Source organism: Mauremys mutica, chromosome 18 (assembly GCF_020497125.1).
Source record: "Mauremys mutica isolate MM-2020 ecotype Southern chromosome 18, ASM2049712v1, whole genome shotgun sequence".
NCBI lineage: Eukaryota > Metazoa > Chordata > Testudines > Geoemydidae > Mauremys > Mauremys mutica.
In genome coordinates, this window is record NC_059089.1 from 21,846,178 (window position 1) to 21,867,320 (window position 21,143).

The 21,143-nt window shown below is 44.2% G+C and overlaps 1 protein-coding gene across 3 annotated transcripts in view; it reads left to right on the forward strand.

Moving 5' to 3' along the window:
- Positions 1–792: 792 nt before the first annotated feature.
- COL5A1 (collagen type V alpha 1 chain) overlaps positions 793–21,143 on the forward strand; it is a 237,398-nt gene continuing 217,047 nt past the window's right edge. For 2 of the 3 annotated variants that reach the window (XM_044992342.1, XM_044992344.1), the window contains exon 1: positions 794–1,296. In XM_044992342.1, the coding sequence (XP_044848277.1) occupies positions 1,203–1,296 (94 nt within the window). In that variant the 5' untranslated portion in view covers positions 794–1,202. Of the gene's footprint in view, positions 1,297–21,143 lie in introns of all 3 variants that reach the window. The other variant, XM_044992343.1, reaches the window with a different exon arrangement.

Genomic DNA, 21,143 nt, shown 5'->3' on the forward strand with positions numbered 1-21,143 from the left:
TTGGGCCCAGGATATTACAGAGACAAGGTCATATCTTTTACTGGGCCAACTTTGGTTGGCACTAGAGTCAAGCTTACCCAGCGCTCGGTGTAAATTGAAAGCTTGTCTCTTCCACCAACTGAAATTGGTCCAATACAAGATATTCCCTCGGCCACCTTCTCTCTCTAATTCCTCCATTTAACATCCCCATTCACCTTCCACCCACTCCCCGGTTAACCTGTTGCAAACCAATCTTTTGCAACCGATCTGAAAACATTGCTTTTTATTCTGCCAGTGCGATTTTGTTTCTTTTTGCTCTGACGCTATTTCCCTCTTGTCCCAAGAAGCACAAAAAATCAAGAAACACTGAACCCTGAATTAACTAATCTTTAGGCTTCTTGTAGGTCCTCTGGACTCCTGGTGCCGGGGATGGAAAACAAACAAAGCAACCCTGCAACATCTCCAATGCACTGATAGATTCGGACCCTAAACTCCTTGAACTCAAACGACTCAATTAGCAAAAGAGCCCAGTACAGCAGCAACTTGTTTGCAGTTTCCTGTCTCTGGCTGCACATTCAAACTTGCCGCTGGGACCTGCCTCCTGTGCAGCTCTCGGATCTGGTTGGAGAGAGACGGGGAAAGAAGTCGAGGCTGCCAAAGGAGGAGAGGAAGAAAAATCTCCCCATGCCACACATTCAATTTCTCTCTCTCTCTCTTTTAAAAACTTCTTTCCCTCTTCCCACCCCCCGTTGCTCCTGGACTCCAGTTAAAGGGGGCAGAGCTCTGCAGCTTCCTAAACTCTGATTTGCTGCACTGGATCTCGATTGACAATCTCTCGCATCTGCTTTAAAAGAAGAAGGGAAGAAAAAAAAGTTTCCACTCCTCGATTAGTCAGGGGAAGGGGGACCTCACTTGAGAGGGAAAGCCCGAGAAGAATCAGACCAAGAGGAGGAGGAGAGACGGGAGGGAAGCGAAGAAGGACCTGCTATACCAAGGAAGCAAGACAAGCCAAAACAAAAATACAGTAACAGAGAAAGTTCAGACCCTCATCCTAGTTAATACCAATCAAACACACACGTCCAGCTCATGGCTTTATAAAAGTTGCTTCTTCTGGGGGGTGGGGGATCTGAGCCTTTTCCTTTGATTTTTCTACCCCAGACCTAAGGTGGTGTGAGCGTTTGCTCAATCCCCCACCCAAGCTGATCCCCCTTTTATTGTGGACCATGGATACGCACACAAGGTGGAAAAGAAGAAGTTGGATAAGGACCAAAACTATAGCACTATTTCTCCTCTGTGCAATTTCTCAAAGCAAAGCAGGTAAGGCACTTTTGTTTATATGCGTTCTTTGTGTCCTTAATAAATAGTTTGCCTGCAGGCGACAGAAATAGCTTTCTCTCTCCCTTATTTAACTTAGCCTTGTTAAAACATGATTGCTGTTGACTAATGTTCATGTCATCTGTGTCTGGAGCAAATATATGGGTGAGCTGGCTGAAGGCTTCAGAAAACTTGTAACAAGAAAGAGAAGCTTGCTTTCTATTGCGCTTTGCAAAACAGTTGTCTTTTCTTACTCAATGCATTCCAAAAAAAAAAAAAAAAGTTTTAGCTGCCTAAGTCCTGTGAATGCCATTTGTCAGGGGGGCCCAGAAAGGGGAGAAAAGTTAAAACACAATCCTTTTTTTCCCCTTAAAACAGATCTGCCAGTTGCCAGGCACATTTGAAAAAAAGGAATCAAAATGAATTTTGAGTGACTTTTGTTGTTTCCCTATACAGATATTTTGGATTAATTGTAAACGTCTCTTCTTTGCATAGTTTCTGCTGGAAGAGAGCAAACTTTTATCAAGAAATATTCGGTTCTCTTTTCTCCCGGATCAAAGCAAGAGATCTCAGTGCAAAAAACTTTTGCAAACTTTGCTTTTAGAAACTTAGAAAGCGGACGCCCTCTGTTGTATGCTGCCTGTACTTTTGTTAACTCAGTTTCGCATTTTTCCCCCCCCTCCAAATCACAGTGGCTGGGTTTGGTAAAGGAGAAACTACAAAATGCAACAGTTGGGACAAAACCAACAGATCCATGAGTCACCTTTTTTGCATTCTAGAAAAGGGGGACTGAGTACTTGATTTTGTTACTTTTTGAGAATTTTTTTTTGTTAATTTTAATACTGGCTTTCACAGTTATTAACTCTGGAATGCATAGGCCAGATAGATGAATACTGATGAATCTACCTTGAAAGTTCTTTGAACTTACAATAGTTTAACTCTACTGAGGTTCTAAAGGGTACCTGCAGAGGTCTGTGGTCTGCGAATACTACAGAGCAATATTTATTTCGGATTTCCTTTTATAGTACTGTGGGAGGAAGAATAAGAGGAGGTTTTGGGGGCAAAACCATTTTGATGATTTTAAAAGGAGAGATAGGAACCACGATGGAGTTTTGCAGGACAGTCAGGGCCAACAGAACGGGTGGCAGCTAATGTCAAACTGAGATTCCAATGTTACTGACTAGCAAAAGCATTTACAGCCTGTTTTAGCTTCAGCCTTAATTCTGAAGTTCGCATAAGTTCATTTGAAAGCCCAACCACTGGTTGGCACATTATGTGTTACCAAGACAAGCCATGGGGGATTCAGACCATAACAGAATAATGATCAATTATTGTCATTTCAAGGTTCTTCGTTCTAACCCAAGAGGACCTATTTATAAAAAAGGAGGGAATGGACTTGTCAAAAATTGCAAGAAAAAGTTCTTAGGTGAGATAGAAAATATTTAGTTTTTCCACCACTGAAGTAATATCACCTCAGAGCGACTCCCAAATGGTCTATTGCATTGCAAATCTATTGGATGATGACCTGGAGCAATTGTCTTTGGCTGGATAGGGACCGGATCTGATGTCCATCTTCATATTTGGATAGAGGAAAGAATATTTTCTGGGACCATCCTCTTTCAAAGCAGTCAGCTCCTCGATCGTACATCAGTGGCCATTGTACTACCTTCTTTTGTCATTTTTAGATTGCTAAATCCTTGTCAATTTCAGAAATTTAAATGGAAAGCATACAAAGTTTTTGCAGTCCTGTTGCAGACCGATTAGCCAGGGATGTATTTTAGTAGTGTCATAGCAGCTTAGACATACTATCAGTCTGTATTCTTTGGAGTGCTTTTAGGGAGACTACTCATTGGCTTCAGGGAGATTTGGATCAGGACTAGGAGGTTCATTTGGATCATTATGGACTAGGAGGTTCCATGCATCTATAACTGTCAGTGTATAGAAATCTTTCTGTTCTGAGTAGCATCTCTCTTTGAAGTGAAAGGTCTTGAATGTTTCCAGTGAGCTTCCTGGTATGATATTGGATTACTCAGATGTGGGAGGAGCCAGATTTGGTTATTTAAAGGCAACGTCTAACATTCTTTTATCTGGTTAACTTCCCCCCAACCGCAGTTAAATTCTCTTTCCCTTTTTATTTAATCCCAGTTTCTTAAAACGACTAAAATAAAACAGAAATAAAATGCAATGAAGTGAAAACTCACTTCTCTTTTGTCCTGCTCAGGAGCAAATACACCTCTGCTATTCAAGGGGGAAAAGAAAATAATTTGCAGACATTGATTTATTCTAGAGGCTATGCCATAAGTGACATGAGCCGGGCTGTCTCAGTGATTCCTTTCCAAACCACAGTGACCCCTGTTTTTTTTTTTTACAAGTGGTGTCACATTGAATTTAACTGACAGACAAAGTTGGAGTCTCTCTTTATTTTTACAGATCCTCATAAAAGTGAATCAGGTTTCTGGGCGAATATTTTTGGAAACAGCCATTTCCTTTAGTGGTGGAGAAAAATGTAATAAGAATGCACAGCATGGACTTTGAAAAGAAATAAAAATGCTGGAAATTATTAAGTATTTTGTTACCATCTGTTGCTTTTCCCCTTGGCTGTTTACAGTAGTCTAGAATGAGCTAAGGAAATAATATTCTTAGTCTCTGGCCACTTAGGACAGTTTAATATTTTTTTCCAGTTGAAAAGGATAGGAGTGGCTATACCAGGAGAAATATGACCCTGTTAGTCTGGAATGGATGTCAGGCAACAGTTCTGATGTCCAATGGAAAACGTGCCTTGTGGTCTCATTGTTTGTGACGTGTTTCTTGAGAAGGGGGAGAATTATACCACCTTGGAACAGAACTTTATGGATAATTTGTTTTTTTTTTAATAAGCTACAGTAGTACACGCCCCATTCAGAAGTTGACGGGGATGCATCGGAGTCAGCTGACTAGCATCCCTTATTCAGTGAAACCATGTATATTCCAAAGGCAGGATGCAGACGCTTCTCAAACCACTCCCCCTTCCCTGTAGTGGTCTCTTCCCCATTGTCACTTAGAATGGCATGCGGGGTGAAATACAGTGTCAATGCCATAACCAAGGGGCCGATTCTGCCAGCTACTGAGTGGCCTCAGCGCCCAACAAAATCGATGGAAATTGCGCACACTCCGTATTCGGCGTTATTAGGCCCCAGCATCATTATTTTTGCCTTGGCCCTAAATGACCAGGGATAAACATTCGACACGGTGGAGGATGCACTGAAAACCAGCGCTGAAAGGGGCGTGGCTCCTTCTCCACTAAATGCACTTAGGAATTGTCGGTGTCATGCTGCAAGCGGGCCTGTTAATCAGGGCCTTTTAGCCATCAGTACTGGACCCTTTATGCTTTCGAGCTGATTTCTACTCCTTGTGGTTTGAAGGCTGATGAGTCATTTGGGGTATAATTATCCTAGAACTGCAACACTGATTCCTACTGGATGAAAAGCCCTTTAATAATAAGGTTAATCCTATAAACAAAAGTATTTTGCCCTTACACCTAGGGCATGCGGAAATAATGGCTCTGTTAGGACCAACAGAAGGGAACTGCAAAGAGAGTATGAATCCTTACTATGGGAAAAAGGCCCAAACCTTCTTGTTTAAAGGGACAAAACCTCTCCCTTAGCGGTTTTCTTTTTAACACACAAAGCAATTGAAGCTGATCATTAGATTGGCGTGGTGCCTCCTGGTTACTCTGACAGGTCGCAGCATAGGGATAGTCTGTTGGCCGCAGACATCTGTCAGTTAAAAGTCTTGGCACGAGTTGATCATGTGGTTCCCATTTTCTTACTTTTCATACCCTTGTGCTATGTGCCAGGGATCCAGATGTGAGAGATGAAAGGAGAAGAGTGGGTGTGTGCACTGAGAAAGGAAGCCATGGAGGTGAGCTCAGATTCCCAGTTTGTGGCACTGGTATGAGGATTAACAGCTCTGAGGATAAAGGAGGTTCTTTCAGCCACCACAAAAAAGTGCTTTTTGTAGAGGAATCATGTGGCTTGTTGGAAAGTCCTGAACATGGCATAAAATACGTTTCTATCCTGGGGCTGGTCAGAATCAAACTTGCCTTATTAACCAGGTATAACCCACTGCTTGAAACTTCATAGGATATGTTGTGGGTGGTATTTCTCTGTCTGTGTGGTGCATATAAACATCTGTACTGTACCTGGCACTCCACGTAACACTCTGTAGTTACTGTGTCTGGATTCATCTTTTCCCCTGTGGATCTTGAAGTATATGTTAAGAAAGGAAATTTTGGTATGTCTGGTAAAGTCTGAAGTCCTGTAAATAAACGAAAGTGGAGTTAGCCCTTTGTCATGTGACAATAGTAAGGAATCACAGAACTAAATGCTTTCCTCCAACACTGCATAAGGAGCTTTATTAAGATAAAGAAATTAGCATTATCCCTAAGCTATCCCTTTCTCCTCTTCCTCACCCTGCATGTCTTCTGGCTATAGATTCAAAGAAACAGTACATATATCCTCCCAGCCTCTTTGCATTTTTTTTTCAGAGGGAGGCACTGGCATAAAAACAGATGTGAATAAGCAAAATACACATATGTGGCATATTTACTCCAATACCTCTGCATTAGTGAAAGTATCCATTTATAGACACATGGCTTAGATAATCCAAGGTTTCTGTCTGGACTTGAGAAATAAATCTATGAGAGCAGACTTTCCAGGAAATGGCTCTTTGGTCTGTTTTTAAAAATAGGAGATTTGGCAATTTATTTCCTACGTCTGCCTCTCCTCCCTCTTCCCACCCTGTCACCTCACTTTAATCTTTGTCCAGAGTTTAAGTATACTTCCTGGAGCAGAAGTTTAATGTTAGTGATAGGAACATCCGTTCTCAGAGAGCCTGATCCAGCTTCCGTGAAAGTCAATGGATAGATTCTTATTGATTTCAGTCTGTTCTGGTCCATAAAGCATAATATATCAGTAAATATTTGTGAGTGTCGAGTCTGTTTTTAAGATTTCAGGTACTCTGAGTAATAACAGTGAATGAATAAATAAAAAGATCACTTTCCCCCTATGATCCGCATTCCTTCCTGTTGGATGGGACAGCTGCTGGCACTTCTAACAGATTTGTCTTTAGACAGCATGAACCTGTCTGTCTGTACTGTCAGTATGATGATTGTGCATAGATTATTAGGCAGAGATTTTTCCGAAGCCACTTAAGAAATATGAATGCACCGTACCTATTCATTTCAAGGGGGGACCGTGTGTCTAAATCTCCTTTTTGGCTATGAAAATCTCAGCCATAGATTTTTAAGACCAGCAGGGATAACTACTCCGACCTCCTGCATCACACAGGGCTTAGAATTTCACCCAGTGATTCCTGCAAGGGAGGGAATTGTTCTTCCTTACTACATTATTGACTACTCTGGGACCCTGTCATTATTTGTGTGTTTGCACTGTATTCTGTAGACTAGGGTGACCTGATAGCAACTGTGAAAAAACGGGACAGGGGGTGGAGGTGGGGGGTAATAGGCACCTATATAAGAAAAAGTCCCAAAAAACAGGACTGTCCCTTTAAAAACAGGACATCTGGTCACTCTACTGTAGACAAGTATCAAATGCAGGAATAATTTCAGAACAGTGCCAGCAAGTGCCCTATGTGGCTCATGACTGGAGGGTGGGCAGAACAGTGTCCTGTAGAGATGGAATGGTAGAGCAGGCATACAGGGCATCTGACTGGGGGTCATTTCTGAGTCTGCCATTGATTTGCTATGTGGCCACGTCATCCCAACAGGCATTTCCAAAGTGCCCTAAGAGGTTTAGACACCTGTCTCCCACTGAATTTCAAAATCCCAGTCGTAGTCCCTGAGTGCTCCATTTTATCCATTTGCAAAAGAGCTGGGGTGATGCTGTTTGTTTTTACTACCTTCCTTGCAAGCCACGTGGGAGGGAATGTGGGAGATCAGTAATCTAGAGATCCCCAGGCCAGAAGGGACCATTGTGATTGTCTAGTCTGACCTCCTGTATAACCAGCCAGAGACCTTCCTCCAAATAATTCCTAGAGCAGATCTTTTGGGAACGCATTGAATCTTGATTTAAAAATTGCCAGTGATGGAGAATCCACCACACCCCTTGGTAAAATGGTGCCAGTTGGTAATTACCCTCACCATTAAAAACGTACACTTAATCGATGTTTGTGAAGTGCTTTGTGATCCACAAATGGAAGGTGTGTGATGCAGATTCTATTATCATTCTTGTTATTGCTGCTAGTTGAAAAAACTGGCAACCATCTTTTGGGGTGAAAAAAAATCTCAACAATCTGGAAAGCCAGCTCCAATGACAATATTTTGTGGTCTAGGTTGGGGTCCATTGCCAGGGTGAGACCCATCAAGTGGCAGAGGCCAGCGACCGCCACCATCTTAGTTCTTTCCTCTCATCATGCACCATAGTGTGACTCCACTGATTTCAATGATTGACACTGATCTTAAGTGCGAGGCAGTGACGTCCTTTGATGGGCAGCTTTCCAAGCACACAGCTGCTGAAACAAGCTCTGCCCTGAGTGTTGAGCCCCCAGGCAGAGGAAGGGGAAAAGCCACAAGTGTCCTAACCTATGGGCCTTGCAGACAAGAGAAACATCCTTCCAGGGACATGAGATCCTTGTTCCGTTTGGTGCAAGTTGCAGACATGATGGCTTTGTACTTGAACAGCCTTGTTTGCCCACAGGATGGTTGTTAGTAGTAATCATTAGTACGGCCCCATAAATTCACAAGACGCATTCCTTGCCCTGAACAGGTTTTACAACGTAAAACAGGAAAATGGGGACAAAGGTAAGGGAAGGCATGGGGAGAGTTTTGAGAATTGCCTTGGAAGAATAAACTAGATCTCTTAACTAAAAATGAAATTAAGGCGTTTAAGCTTACTGTTAATTTGGGATGATGTGGGGGCATGTTTAATTCCTCCAGATATTAATTATTATTTGTAGTGAGCCAACAATGTGCTAAGTACTTTAGATGAATATGAAGACTAGGGGCCTGATTCAGATCTCGCTCGCATTGGTTTTCCACTGCCGTAGCCCCATTGACGTCAAGGGAGTTACTGCCAGTTTGTTCCAGTGCAAGTGAAATCAGAATGGAGAATGAGATTTCCACTCCAGCGCTTACAGACTAGCTAAACATTGTGCAAATAGGTATATGGGGGGTGAAAAAACCCACTGAGGAGGAATGATGCAAGTGGGGTGAATGAATGCTGAAGTTAGGCAGCATCTCTTTAATTCCATGATTTAGTTCTCTCTCTCTCTCTCTTTCTGTGTGGGTGAGCGTGAGTGTGCATGTAGGAGGAAACTTAGGGTAGGGATTATGAGCCTGTCTTAATAAATCTGTTTGCAGGAGGCTCTTAAAGGAGGAAAGAGTCCATGATGTATTTTCCTTTGCAAAATATCCACAGTGATCAGCTCTCTAGTTCTGTGTGTGGTGTCTGTGGGTTGCAAGCATGCAGCGTTGAAGGTTAGATTTGGTATCCTAACCGTTGAGTGAATACCATAGCCTCGCGGCACAGTTGTGTTTGTTTTCCCGGTTGTTGTGCATGTCAAAGGGAGAATAAGGGCTTGTCTACATATGGCGTTATTCCGGACTAGGTACTCCAAGTGGATGAAGCTAAACCAGAAAAGGCACTCTTCTTCCGAAATCTGAGTGTCCACAGATGGTGTTATCCCAGAATAGCTATTGTGATTTAAATTCACACGCTACCTTAATCCGAATTGTCTTTGAAGTGTAGACAAGACCTAAAAAGGGGGAAAACCCTGGTGTGTGTCTGATGTGCATGCACTAGACACGTGCACGTGCACAGCCACAAGTTTGTCCCAGCGTATACATTTACAAAAAGACGGTTTTCTTCTAGCTTTTGGGATGCCAGGACTCCCCGGTTCTATCTTGTGTTACCAGGAGCGCCTTTATTCAAAGCCCTGGGACTCAGTACTGAGCTATGCAATCTGAGCGTTACCAATCATGGCTGCACTGCATGAGTAAGCACAGGACACGGATGAAACTCTCAAAGCCCCATTTTGGCCTGCACTTGGCGTAAAACCTGGGACGGAGTCTCTTGGGGGTGAGGAGGCGTCTATCCTGTGGCTGTTCCAAAATCCAGGACAGAATTCTAGAGGGGATTCCCCCTGTGGCATGGCATCCCACATGTACACCCCATGGTTCTTTTTATAAAAGGGAAATGATCATTGCTAGTCAAGGACAGTGACTCATCCTGTGAGTCATGCAGAAAGAATCCAACTGTGTCTGGGGTCCTCTGAAGGAGGATTTCCTCATTGGCTCATTGTGATCAGTTGACCTGCTGTTGAGGGAGTCCCTAGGGATGCTCCCATATGATAAAGAGGGATCTCTTTTTCCCTTTGTTTCATTCAAAGCTGTGCTCATGGAACATAAATGACAACGCTTTCAAATTCCTTACTATTTCGCTGAGTCCCAGGGTCAGAGCCGCTGTTGCCCTTTGAGCTGCTTGAATTACTACTGCTTTTTATTTTTATTTTTTTAGATAGCAATTTCTCTCCAACGTAACCCATCCAGGCCGTAGCTGGAAAACTGGCAAGAATAGCAAATTGGAAGGCACTGAACCGTCTTTTGTCCTGGTGGTGTGCGTGTGTGTGTGTGTGTGTGTGTGTGTGTGTGAGGGGGGCTGGCTTGGAAAGCTTTCAGCACAGACAGGCCCTTTAAAAGGTCTTAATTCATGAGCTTGTTGGAAGATCTTCAAGTCTTGGTTGGGACCTTTGCGAAACACGTGGAGTCAGTAGGGGTGACATTCAGCCCTGTGCAGAGAGCCTTCACAAGGCCCACGTACCACTGAAACTCTCATTTGCGGGGGACTATATTGATACATAGGCCTCTGCTGTCTCCCTGCTTGGGGGTGAATTCCACCCGAAGTCCAGCGGAAGGGCTTGTGGCACAGATGGAGACGCTTTTAGCTGTTAAAAAGTCCTGCTGAAGATCCGTAGGGCTCCGTATCCAGGCATGGGGGTATGTGCTAAATGGGCATGTGCACTCTGGAGTGTTTTCTGACCTAGAAAAGGCCTTTGGAAGATCTGGACTGTTTTATCTTTATCAGCTCTTCCTCCCAGCATGCTCCTGTTAGCCTCCCTACATCACACCTGGTAGAAGGAGGCTATCGCTGGCAATTCAGTGTGTTGGGACAGAGCTGGAGAAAGAGGCTCATCACACTCCAAGAATTTCCGTAGTTTCTCAGTGGGCTTCAGGCGAGAGGGGTATTCTGAGGGTTGAGTATTCCTGCTGTAACGTATTCAGGCGCCTCATTCTCTGTGCCTCGCGGGGGTCCTCGCATGAACATGAGGAACAGAGCTAGTGCAAACTGAAAGCCCAACCCTGCAATCTTCTACTCATGAAGCCCATGCCAGCTTGCAGTGGCTCTCTGTTACCCTCTGGGATGGATGAGCCTGCTACAGCCTTGGGGAGGAGAGCTGGGTTTTGTAGCTCAGGCAGTAGAGGCTCTTGCATTCAGATCCGGAAGTCCCAAGTTCGGTGTCCGCTGTGGATGACCCACCCAGAGGTGTGGCATTCCACTCTAGATTTCTTTGGGGATAAAACAAGGACTAAGAGTCTGATCCAGCAGATGCTAGCATCAATAGCAATGTAGCCACTGATGGCAGGGGCAGATAGGTGAGTAACAGCTTGCAAGACGGGCCTTTAAATAGGATTGCATTGAGGTCTGATGCAAAGCCCACTGGAGTCTAACAGAGAAACTCACGTTAACTTTCGGAGGCTTTGGATCAGACCCTGGGTGCTTTAAGGACCCAATCTTAGAAGATACTGAGTGACTTCTGGAGGTAACAAGTGTCCTCAGTTCCCATTTACTTGACTTGGAGCTGTGAGTGCCCAGTGTTTCCAGGCGTTGCAGGATTGATCCCTTAGCTGCTATAGTGACTTAGAAGTCTTGGATAGGATTCAGCACGGTGCTTTTAGGAGAGAGAGAAAAATGCCCAGAACTACAATGAATAAACAAATCCAGTTCTCATCCCACTCTGATCACTGGTATCTGAGCACCTTCCAGTTGGGCATTAAGCTATGTGACTAACGTCTGCCACAAGTGGTTTGTTCTCTCACCCTCTCCGCAGGGGGAGAATTGTGTATGCAGTGGAGAGTTGTGATTGGGTAGGGTGTGATGTGTGTGCCATCTGCCATGCTGCTGAGGAGATGCACTGCAGTGTTGTGTACTAGCTGGAGTTTCCTAAGAGCTGAAGAGTTCATGCTCAGGTCTATCGCATTGCTCTTGTCCAGACAAGAGGTGATAAAAGTGTGAATAATAGAGCCCAGGTCATTGTCCACCAGGTGGGGATGGAGTGTCCTAGGCAACTGGAGGTGGTAGAAGGTGGTGTGCTGCTATGTGAGAGCTTAGCATCAGCAAGGAATGTAGGAATCCTCCTAACCTATGGACTGTGTTGGGTATGTGCCTTCAACAAAAGGAGACTGCTGCATCATAGCTGCAAACGCTTCAAAGTCCTTTCCTCTGCTCAGGTTCAGCTTCAGTTATTTGGTAGTTGCATTTTTCCATGCAGAACGTTAACCCTCTCCCTCATCTGGCAACCTCAGCTTGCTGCAGAGAGCTTCTTGGGGACTGCATTCTCCAATTGCCTCACTCTATATCAAAGCCTTGATTCTTACTGGAGTCAAATTCACTCAACTATGTGCTGAGTCTGCAAGCTGGATTTTTTTTTTTTTTTTTACTGTCAATAGAGACCTTTGTATGGAAAAAGAAAAAGAGACAAATGTGGGAAGAGCGAGCGAAAGTGGCAGGCGAGGACGACAAAAAAAAAAAGGGATGGATGGAAAAACTCGTTAAAATACAAAGATGATATATGGAAAAAATGGAGGTTGGCAGCATGCTGTAATCAGCCACTTGGTTATTGTTCGTCAGTTTCAGGTCCTTGAAACAGAGCTGAGCACTGAACGTGCAGTTAAAGTGATGTTGTGGTTTTCCTGTGGACATGTCTGGAACCTCATTGTTGCAAGAAATAGAAAAACTAAACTAAAAAATGCCCATTGTGCAGTTCTTCTGGTTTTTTTGAGTTGCTATTTCTTTTAGGAGATGCTCCTAACATTGCTTGGGAGTCTTCAGGCTTCTCAAAGATCATAGAATCAGAGAAATGTAGGGCTGCAAGGGACCTGGAGAAGTCACCAAGCTGAGCCCCCTGCACTGAGGTGGGACCAAGTAAACCTAGACTATCCCTGACAGATGTTTGTCCAATCTGTTCTTAAAAACCTCCAATGATGGAGTGTCCAGAACCCCCCTTGGAAGCCTATTACTGAGTTTTGCAGATGAAAACCATCACTTCTTGTCTTACCTTCTGTGGACACAGAGAACAATTGATCACTGTCCTCATTAGAACATCCCTTAACATGTTATCAGGTCCTCCCCTCAGTCTTCTTTTCTCAAGACTAAACCTGCCCAGTTTTTTAACCTTTCCTGGCCTGCGTTGTGCAGGAGGTCAGACTAGATGATCATAATGGTCCCTTCTGACCTTAAAGTCTATCAGTCTATGAGATCAGGTTTTCTAAAGATGTAGTTTTATGAAACACAAATCTACCATAGTATTTATATATTTACCATGCTGGAGTTTTCCTAGTAGCTTAGGCAGTAAACTGGATGGAGAAAGGATGGTCTGAGGGTGAAGGCATTGAAATGAGACTCAGGAGAGTTCATTTCTCAGCTCTGCCCTAGACTTCCATATGACATAGACTAAGTCACTTAATTTCTCTGTGCCTCAGTTCCCCGTCTTTAAAATGGATATAATACATCTCCCTCTCTCGCCCTTTGTCTTGTCTGTTTGGGCCAGAAACTGTTCAGGGCAGGGACCATCTTACTCTGGGACAGATCCTCGGCTGGTGTAAATTGTCAAAATCTTCATTGACCTCAGTGGAACTATGGTAAATTTACAGCCAGCTGTACAGTGCCTCGTACAAGAAGGCCCTGATTTCTGGGGGAGGGGCTTGTAGGTGCTGAGATAATACAAATAATAATGATACTGAGCACTGAATTGGCCTATTTATGGCCTATTGGTATGACTCATGTGGGCAGTGCTAGAAATTCAAATCCCAGGAGAATCCTGGCTGGGGGAGTGAAAATGATGGCACCTATCCAGCAGGCCGGACTAGACGATCCCAGGCCTTCTATTTTATGTCAACAATTCATAGATTATATCTTTAAAAAAATAGTGAAATATAAAACTTTTTTTTCTCATCCCCAACCCCCCGGGTTAAGTTTCTGGTTATATTTGAAGAGGCTGAAGGTTGTTCCTTTGTCGTAGGAACAAAAACATAGCGTGCTCGTCTGTTAACGGAACCTGTCTCTGCGGTACGCGTTGTGACTTCTTTGAGTTTTCCGGGTCATTTTACAGCTTTTCTCTGTGCTTCTGGTGTAAACCATATGAGAGCATGGGGCGTTGTGCTGTTAGAGAGAAGGCACTATTCTTAGGGCAAATTGAACCACTAAATATGACCAAGTAATTGAAAACAGGTAGGGGATTCCCTGAACAGCACGGTAGATACCTCAGCTTGCTGGGGAAAAAAAACCAGACCTCAGCAAGTTAGAGTAGGCGCATGTGTTGCAAATGGAAATTGGGGTACTGGATACTGAAACATCCTAGCATTCAAAGCCCAGTGGGAATATTATAAAACTAGACAGCTATAAGCCAGGAAAAGAAGGCAAGGAAAGATGATCCCAGTATGTCATTTAGGGAGTTTTTAGTTAGTAACATCCAGCTATTTTTACCAGTTTAAGTAGGTTGGGAAAATGATGCCAAGGCATTTTGCTTCGTTTCCATCTACTCTTTGGTAATGTAGACGGCAGTAGGAATGTATCCACCACCTGGCGATAGGCCTGATTTGTCTGAAAGAGCTCAGCTCCCATGTATTATGTTGCAGTAGGACCTAGAAGCTTCAGCCTCACTGTAGCAGGTATGGCACAACCATGGAACAAAAAGACAGTCCCTGCCCCCCGCCCCAAGTTTACGATCTAACGGTGAACTCTTGGCCCCATTGAAGTCGATGGGAGTTTTGCCATTGCCTTCAGTAGAATCAGGATTTCACACCTCACTTGAAAATCAAATCATGTCAAAGTGCTCAGTAGCAACCGTTGTTCTGAATGTCAGGGGAGCGATTCTCCATTGTTCTCAGTGGGAGCAGCAGGGCCACATGAGTATATTTAGATCTCCGCGTTAGCTCAGGATGACCCCGAACTGCATGCCTGGGTTGGGCACTACATTTGCAGCCAGAGGGGGAGATGCGAACGTTCTCAGGGTAACCAAAGCCATAAAGTTCCTTTCCTGGCTCAGCCTGGAAGTGAAACATTCTCTCCGCAGCTTTCTCTGCCCTCACCTTTCCTGCAGGGTGTGGTTAGTGCTCCCAGGGGGTAGCACGGGAGGTTCCCGCTGTATGCTGGAGAAAGCTGGGTTTGAGTTTCTGGGGAGAAAACGAGACAGAGAGAAATGCGAGGTCAGCTGCTGGAGTGTTTGGCTGAAGGGATTGTCCTACAGTTCAGTTGCCAGCGATTGATTTAGAGTTTCATTTACGTGTCGGCTGGAGCTCCTATTACTTGAGTGTCTATGTAAAGGAAACGTGTCAGTCCTTTGGCCGAGCCGCATAGTGGAGCCTTGCAGAGCAGCTTACTGTTGTGTTTTGTTTTTAAAGACGATACTACGGTAAGAATTCCAGGAAGCCAGAGCTTCCCTGTAACCCCTAGGATGCACTGCAACGTGCATCTTATGCAGGGATTCTGGCAGTAGGGGATGCAAGACAGATCTGTGCAGCTGCACTCTTCAGACTCTGGATGGGAAGCAGTGAGTTTGAGCATGCAGATGTGGGTCCCTGTGGACCCATCCCCAAGGTGTCCAGTGATGGAATACTAACGTGTCTGCCACATGCTTCGTTTTAGAATTACAACCCTCCAGCTGCATAATGCATCCATCATATGTATGCCTCTTTTTGTAACCCGCACTGTTACAGGTGAATAGAAAAGCCCTGGGTGATGAGTCACTGTGAATACAAGTGGAGGGCTCTGTAGGAGGAATAGAAAAAGTGATTTATGAGGTAGGATTCTCAGCTGGGAGCAATCAGTGTTGTTCAGCTGACTTCAGGGGAGCTGCACCAATTGACATGAGGTTAGCAAGGGTCCAAGATGGAAGTCTGCTGATGTAGCTGCCTTGATCTCCCTAGCTTTAAACAAGGATAGTGCTAGATCTAGGGAAGAGCACAAGCGGTAAGTAGAGGCCACCGTTTCAAAGGTGTTTGGGCCATTGCTGCTGTCAAAACATTAAAACATAACAGCAAAGCATTAATGAGCCCTCTCTTGCCTTTTGTTCTCTCCATCAACCCCCCCCAAAAAAAGAGCTCTGTGTAGCATGAAAGCTTGTCTCTGTCTTCTCCACCAACAGAAGTTGGTCCAATCAAAGATGTTATCTCACCTACCTTGTTTCTCTTTCTCAGACTTCACAACAGGCTTGTTTGTAGATGGCTACGTTACCCTGGCCTTTCAGGATTGTGGAGATAAAAGTCTCACTCCCCCATCATCCCCTGATTATTTTTTTTCCCCATTGAAACACAGTTTTGATTGGAAATTTTCAACCAGCCCTTGGAAAGGCCCATCTGTCTTCTCTGTCCAGTGCAGGGTTGTTCCCAATAGCCCATTTCATGTCAATTTCCCTGCACAGTGTTGATCAGAGGTGTTCCTAAGAGATGCATCTTCTTCCTGAGATACCAGGAAGACAGGTGGGCAGAACAGGTCAGATCAGGACAATCCCATGCGGGCAGACATCATAGCCAATTAAATATTGGCAGGGCCACAAAAGATTAAGCCGCAGGGGCTCCCACCCTCAGGAGGGTCCTAGCATGCTCATCCCCCCCTAAGGGCATCCCTTGAATGCTGTAGGAAAGGCCTGAGAGTTGTGGCATGCTAGGCCTTAACTGAGGGATCACCTTTGGCAACACAGGTGAGTCGCAGCACTGATTCATGTGTCCGCCACCCACAGCTCACCCCCATCCCCTACCCTGGCTCTGGATTAAATGCCCAGCTGTAAATTAAGCTTTTTAATTTCCTGCCTGAAAGTTTCATTTTGCACGCCCAGGGCAAATGGTTTAACCACGTGGTCAGAGCACTGAACAGAGAAATGTCCCTAGCTGCGTAGCGTCTGATTAAAGGGGATTAGCGAGTTGTGGATGGGCGAGTGCCAAGTGTTCGGAGGGATGGGGTGAGGACCTGGCCAGGGTTTTCCTTTAATTGATGTTGCTGAGGTGACTTTAATAAAGCAGTCGCAGGGGCCCATGATGCCAGCTAACAGAATCCCAGCCCAGACGTTTTTCACAATTTCTTCTAAAGGGGACTAGTGTGGCTTTAAATCACAGGCACCTCTTGTACTAGCAAAGTTCCCTTTTCATGTGACTGAGGCCATGCTCCCTGGGGATCTCCAGCATCTGATTAATTGCTTTCACTATCAAGGAGGGAGGTGCAGGGGCTATATGGCTGTTCCTGACTTGTGTCTCAGTGCAGTTGACCCAGCAGGGCAACATGGAGGAGAGACTGATGACCACTGGCTTATATAACTTATGTCATATCTGCGTGTTCAGATTCATCAGTGATGGACTCTGAAAGGTGACTCCCATAAAATCATAGGAACAGGAAAGTGGAAAGGCTAGAAGTGGTGAGGAAATACATTTTTTTTTCATTTTTGTCAACATTTTCTGCAGGGAGAAAAAAAATCTCCATTTTTCCATGGAAGACTTTGATTTATTGTTTTTGGTGGAGATTTGAATACTGAACAGTTGTTGAAAAATAAATAGTTCTGGTTTTGGTCACAACAACAACAACAAAAAATCAAAATTTTCCCATGGAAAGCAGACACCTTTGATATACATTTTATTTAATTAAAAACCTGTTTTTTTCCCCCGTCAGAAAAGAGTGTTGATGGAAAATTTTCAACTAGTTCTCAAAAAGACCCATCTGTCTTGTCTGCCTAGTGCTGGATTGTTCCCAATAACTCATTTCATTATCCAGCACAGTTTTGATCAGAGGTGGTCCTAAATTGGAACACCAGATCCATCTGACTCCAGAAGGCTCTGAATCTGGCCTCCGTCTTCAGTGAAGACAATGAAGTTACCAGCCAAGAGTGGAGTAGAGCCATAGAGTTTAAAGCCAGAAGGGACCACCAGCTATCTAGCCTGACCTCCTGTAATACAGTGGTGAACCAAGTCCTAAGGATATAAGATTGATTTGACTCACACATTAGAGGGAGCAGGGCCCATTTTGCAGATACGCTCCTTACACTGTACTATGAACTCTGTCGCTTCCACCACAGCTTATGGGATGTATGGGTTTTCAGACACACATCCTTTAGGATGTGCTTAGCAACAAGGGGGTTCCCCTCCCTACTGCTTTCTGTTGGTGAAAGGAGAAGTGCATTGGCAATGAAGTTGAGGAGGAATTGCATAGAGCCTGCCCATACTAAACTATACAGTGGGACGACACATGTGGAAGAAAGGTACTTGGATGCTGCTGTGTGTAGGTTCAGCATAAGAGAACCTAGCTGGGACAGAAACATCACAGCAGTTGCCATGTGGGATCAGACTACTGGTCCACCTAGTGTGACCCCTATTCTGTGACTGTGGTCAGCACCGTGTCTCCGTTTGTTGATCAGTTTGTTGCCTGGAGCATAAGGAATGATACCCATTATACCCATATCCTATGGAAGTGGAACTGCAGATTCTGTTCTTAATGAGGCCCATGTTATCTTCTTAGAGGGTTTTTTGTTTTGTTTTTGTAAAGGGCAGTCAGGTCACTTAGGAGCCGCGTCACTCTCAATCAGAAATGACACGGGGGCAGGTGGAAATGGCATTTCTTCTTCTTATGTGCCAAAATGATAGCAATCTGGTCAATTTATATAGGAAAATTCCTTGAAATGTTCCCTCCCCAGGGTTGGTAGGCAGCAGGAGGAGCATATTATCATGTCCTGTGTTTTTCTGTCTCTCTCTTAAGAGTTTAAATGAAAACAATCTGTCTTTTTGCAACAGTTGGAATCCTTCCCTCTTGACCTCGAGAGCTGGATTGGAAGGAGGAGCAAACAGCCCCTGGTGCTTAAATCTAGCTCTGTTTTTTCAATTCCAGTCCTGATTCTCAGCAGAATGCAAAACAAAAGACAATAAGAGCCATATTTGACAATATCAATGATCCCAGTGCTGCATAATAATAATAATAAAAAAGTCTATCAGGAAAAAAGGTAGTCTTCCAAGGCAAAGATTTCCATTCTGCATTCTGGTGGCTCACAAGGGACAGGTATAAAAACAGCTCAGTGGGTGCACATAAAGAAACTCAGACGATCCATGAGTCCTCTCAAACTCTGCACATCAAACCTAACCAAACCCCTTCACTCTCCAAAACTGGAGTGGAACAAGCCTTCTTGTGAGATTTCTGATACTAACAGATTATAGATGAGGTGGAAATATTAAGAGAATAACCTTTCTTGGAGTATTTCAATAAACCTTTGCCCAATCCGTACCAACCTCAGAAAATGCTGAGCTGGGTGTAAATGAAAAACAGGAAACGAAAGTTATCAATCGATATAAAGATCATTTTTATTATTTACCAGACAGCGAAGTCCTCTATTATCTGTTTCTGCACAGAACAGGGGCGACGTGGGTCATTGTATTGGAAGCTTCTGAACGCAGTTTTGCCCATGTGCCTCAGCCTTGGCTTGGAGGGGTCTCCTGTATGGTGGAAAAGAGAGACCACTCCATCCTGTACAGTCTGAGCAGAAGGTACCAAAGTTGCCAAGCAATGCTGGTTGTAATAATGAATTTTGCCTTATGGACACTTCTTTGCTGGGAAGAACTGAGACCCTTTCACTTCCCTGACTTAGGATGGTTTTGAATCAAGAATTTCCCATGTTTTCACATTTCCAAATATACCTGCAGCTAGGTTTAGGTGAAAGTTTGGGTCAGTTCTTATTTTATCCAAATGGGTTCACTAAACCGCAATAGCAGAAGAATGTACATTTTCATCATCAGTGCCCGGAAAGGGGAAGGCACCACCATATACAGGGTCATTATGCCTGGAGAGATGTGGAGTCACTGTTTTAAACCCTGATTAAAATGGGAGGATCCCAGCTGGTGAATCTCCAACATCCTTGTGTGCTGCACTCCACTCAAGTGTTTGTTGGAGAGGCTCTCACCTGAGTACCAACCTAGCCCATCCATGCTTAGTGGACAAGGTCTGATGATATTGCAGCACAAAGCTGTATGGCTGCAGATAATGGCAGCAGATGGAACTGCAGCCTTTTGGTCTACAGGACAGTTCTTTCACTTTATGTATGGGCTATACAGCATAGTTCTTGCCATAGCGTGATGTGGCTGATGGGACTCCATTAGCTGAGTGCAGTGAGGTCTTGCTTTTTAGATCCTTCTTCAGAGAGAGATTGCAGTGGCCCACTTGTCTTCAGAAGCTTGTTTCTCACTCTCAGCTGCTTTTCCTACAGCCCAATAGATGTACAGGCTAGAGGCAGCACTCACAAGCCAGTGCTACCCTCGCCCAGGCGAAAGTCGGCAACACTGGCTCATTCAAGACCATTCACAGCCTAGTCATGGTGCATGTCATGGTTGGAGGGGGTTAGGTGGGGACAGTTGTAATACATTTCATTGACTGTTGACTGTACTTAGTTGGGGAAAGAGAGCTTATAAAACAAACTCCTAACCAGCACAGTCCCCTTGGGAGAGATCTGTTAACCGCCCAGAATGTTAAACGGTGGAGATCAGACTAGAGATACATTTTATTCTGCTTGAGACCCAAGACACTGGATTTTTAGTTTCTTTCAACTATGGCCACTTCCCACAATCAGGGCATGATCCTCTGAGGTGCTCAACTCCTACTTGCCGCAATGAGAGCTGAGAGCACCAGCACCTTGCAGGATCTGTCCCTGGACGGGTGACAGTAGATAGGGTTGGAAATTTTCCATCAACACTTTTTGTCCCCAACAGAAAATAGCGGCTTTGAATAAATGAAAATGTTCTGCAGAAAATGTTGTTGTCTTTCCTTGAAAAGTTTTGATTTTTTTTCTATTGGAAAACTGAACAACTGAAAATCATTTGTTTTCACCCAACATTTTTTTAAAATCAAAAGTCAAAATTTTCCATGGAGAGAATAACCCTGTTTTCTGGCCCGCTCCAATAATAAGCATTACTCAGGAGCCAGGACCGTTCTAAGTGCCGCTGATCAGGGCTGGGAGGCACCGTACTGGATAATAGCAATAGAGCTGTGCACAGAACTGATTTTTGGTTCGTTGTCCAAACCAAAAAAGTGGGGGTGGGGGGGGTTAGTTCAAATGAAACATTTTGTTTTGGTTTCCATTTTTTAAAACTTTTTTTTAAAATAAAAATCAAGCTAAAAAGAGAAATGAAAAATCAAAATGTTTCATATTGAAAATGGCTAACTACAATTTTTGATTATTTTTCCTCCCTGACTAAACCAATTTGGCCAATTCACGAATTTGCAAAACATTTTGGTTGCCCTGAATCTGCATTTTTTTTTTTAAACTGGAAAAAAAAAATGATTTATCTGAAAAATGTCACCTGGCTCAGTAGAAGTGGTTGGAATTGCCTGCTAACTTGTTGCAAAGACCGTGAGATCCTTCTCACTGTAAACAGAAGGCTAGATCTCCATGTTCTCTCAGCTCGACACAGCCCTGCCCACTGGCCAAGGCATTCCTGCAGCTTTGCTCTTTGTATCCTCTGCCTTGCCCAGCCAAGTCCCTCCCTACCTTGGGGGCAATCATTCCAAATTCAGAACAGCTGCTGTGCTAAAATGAACACAATTCACCAGGTC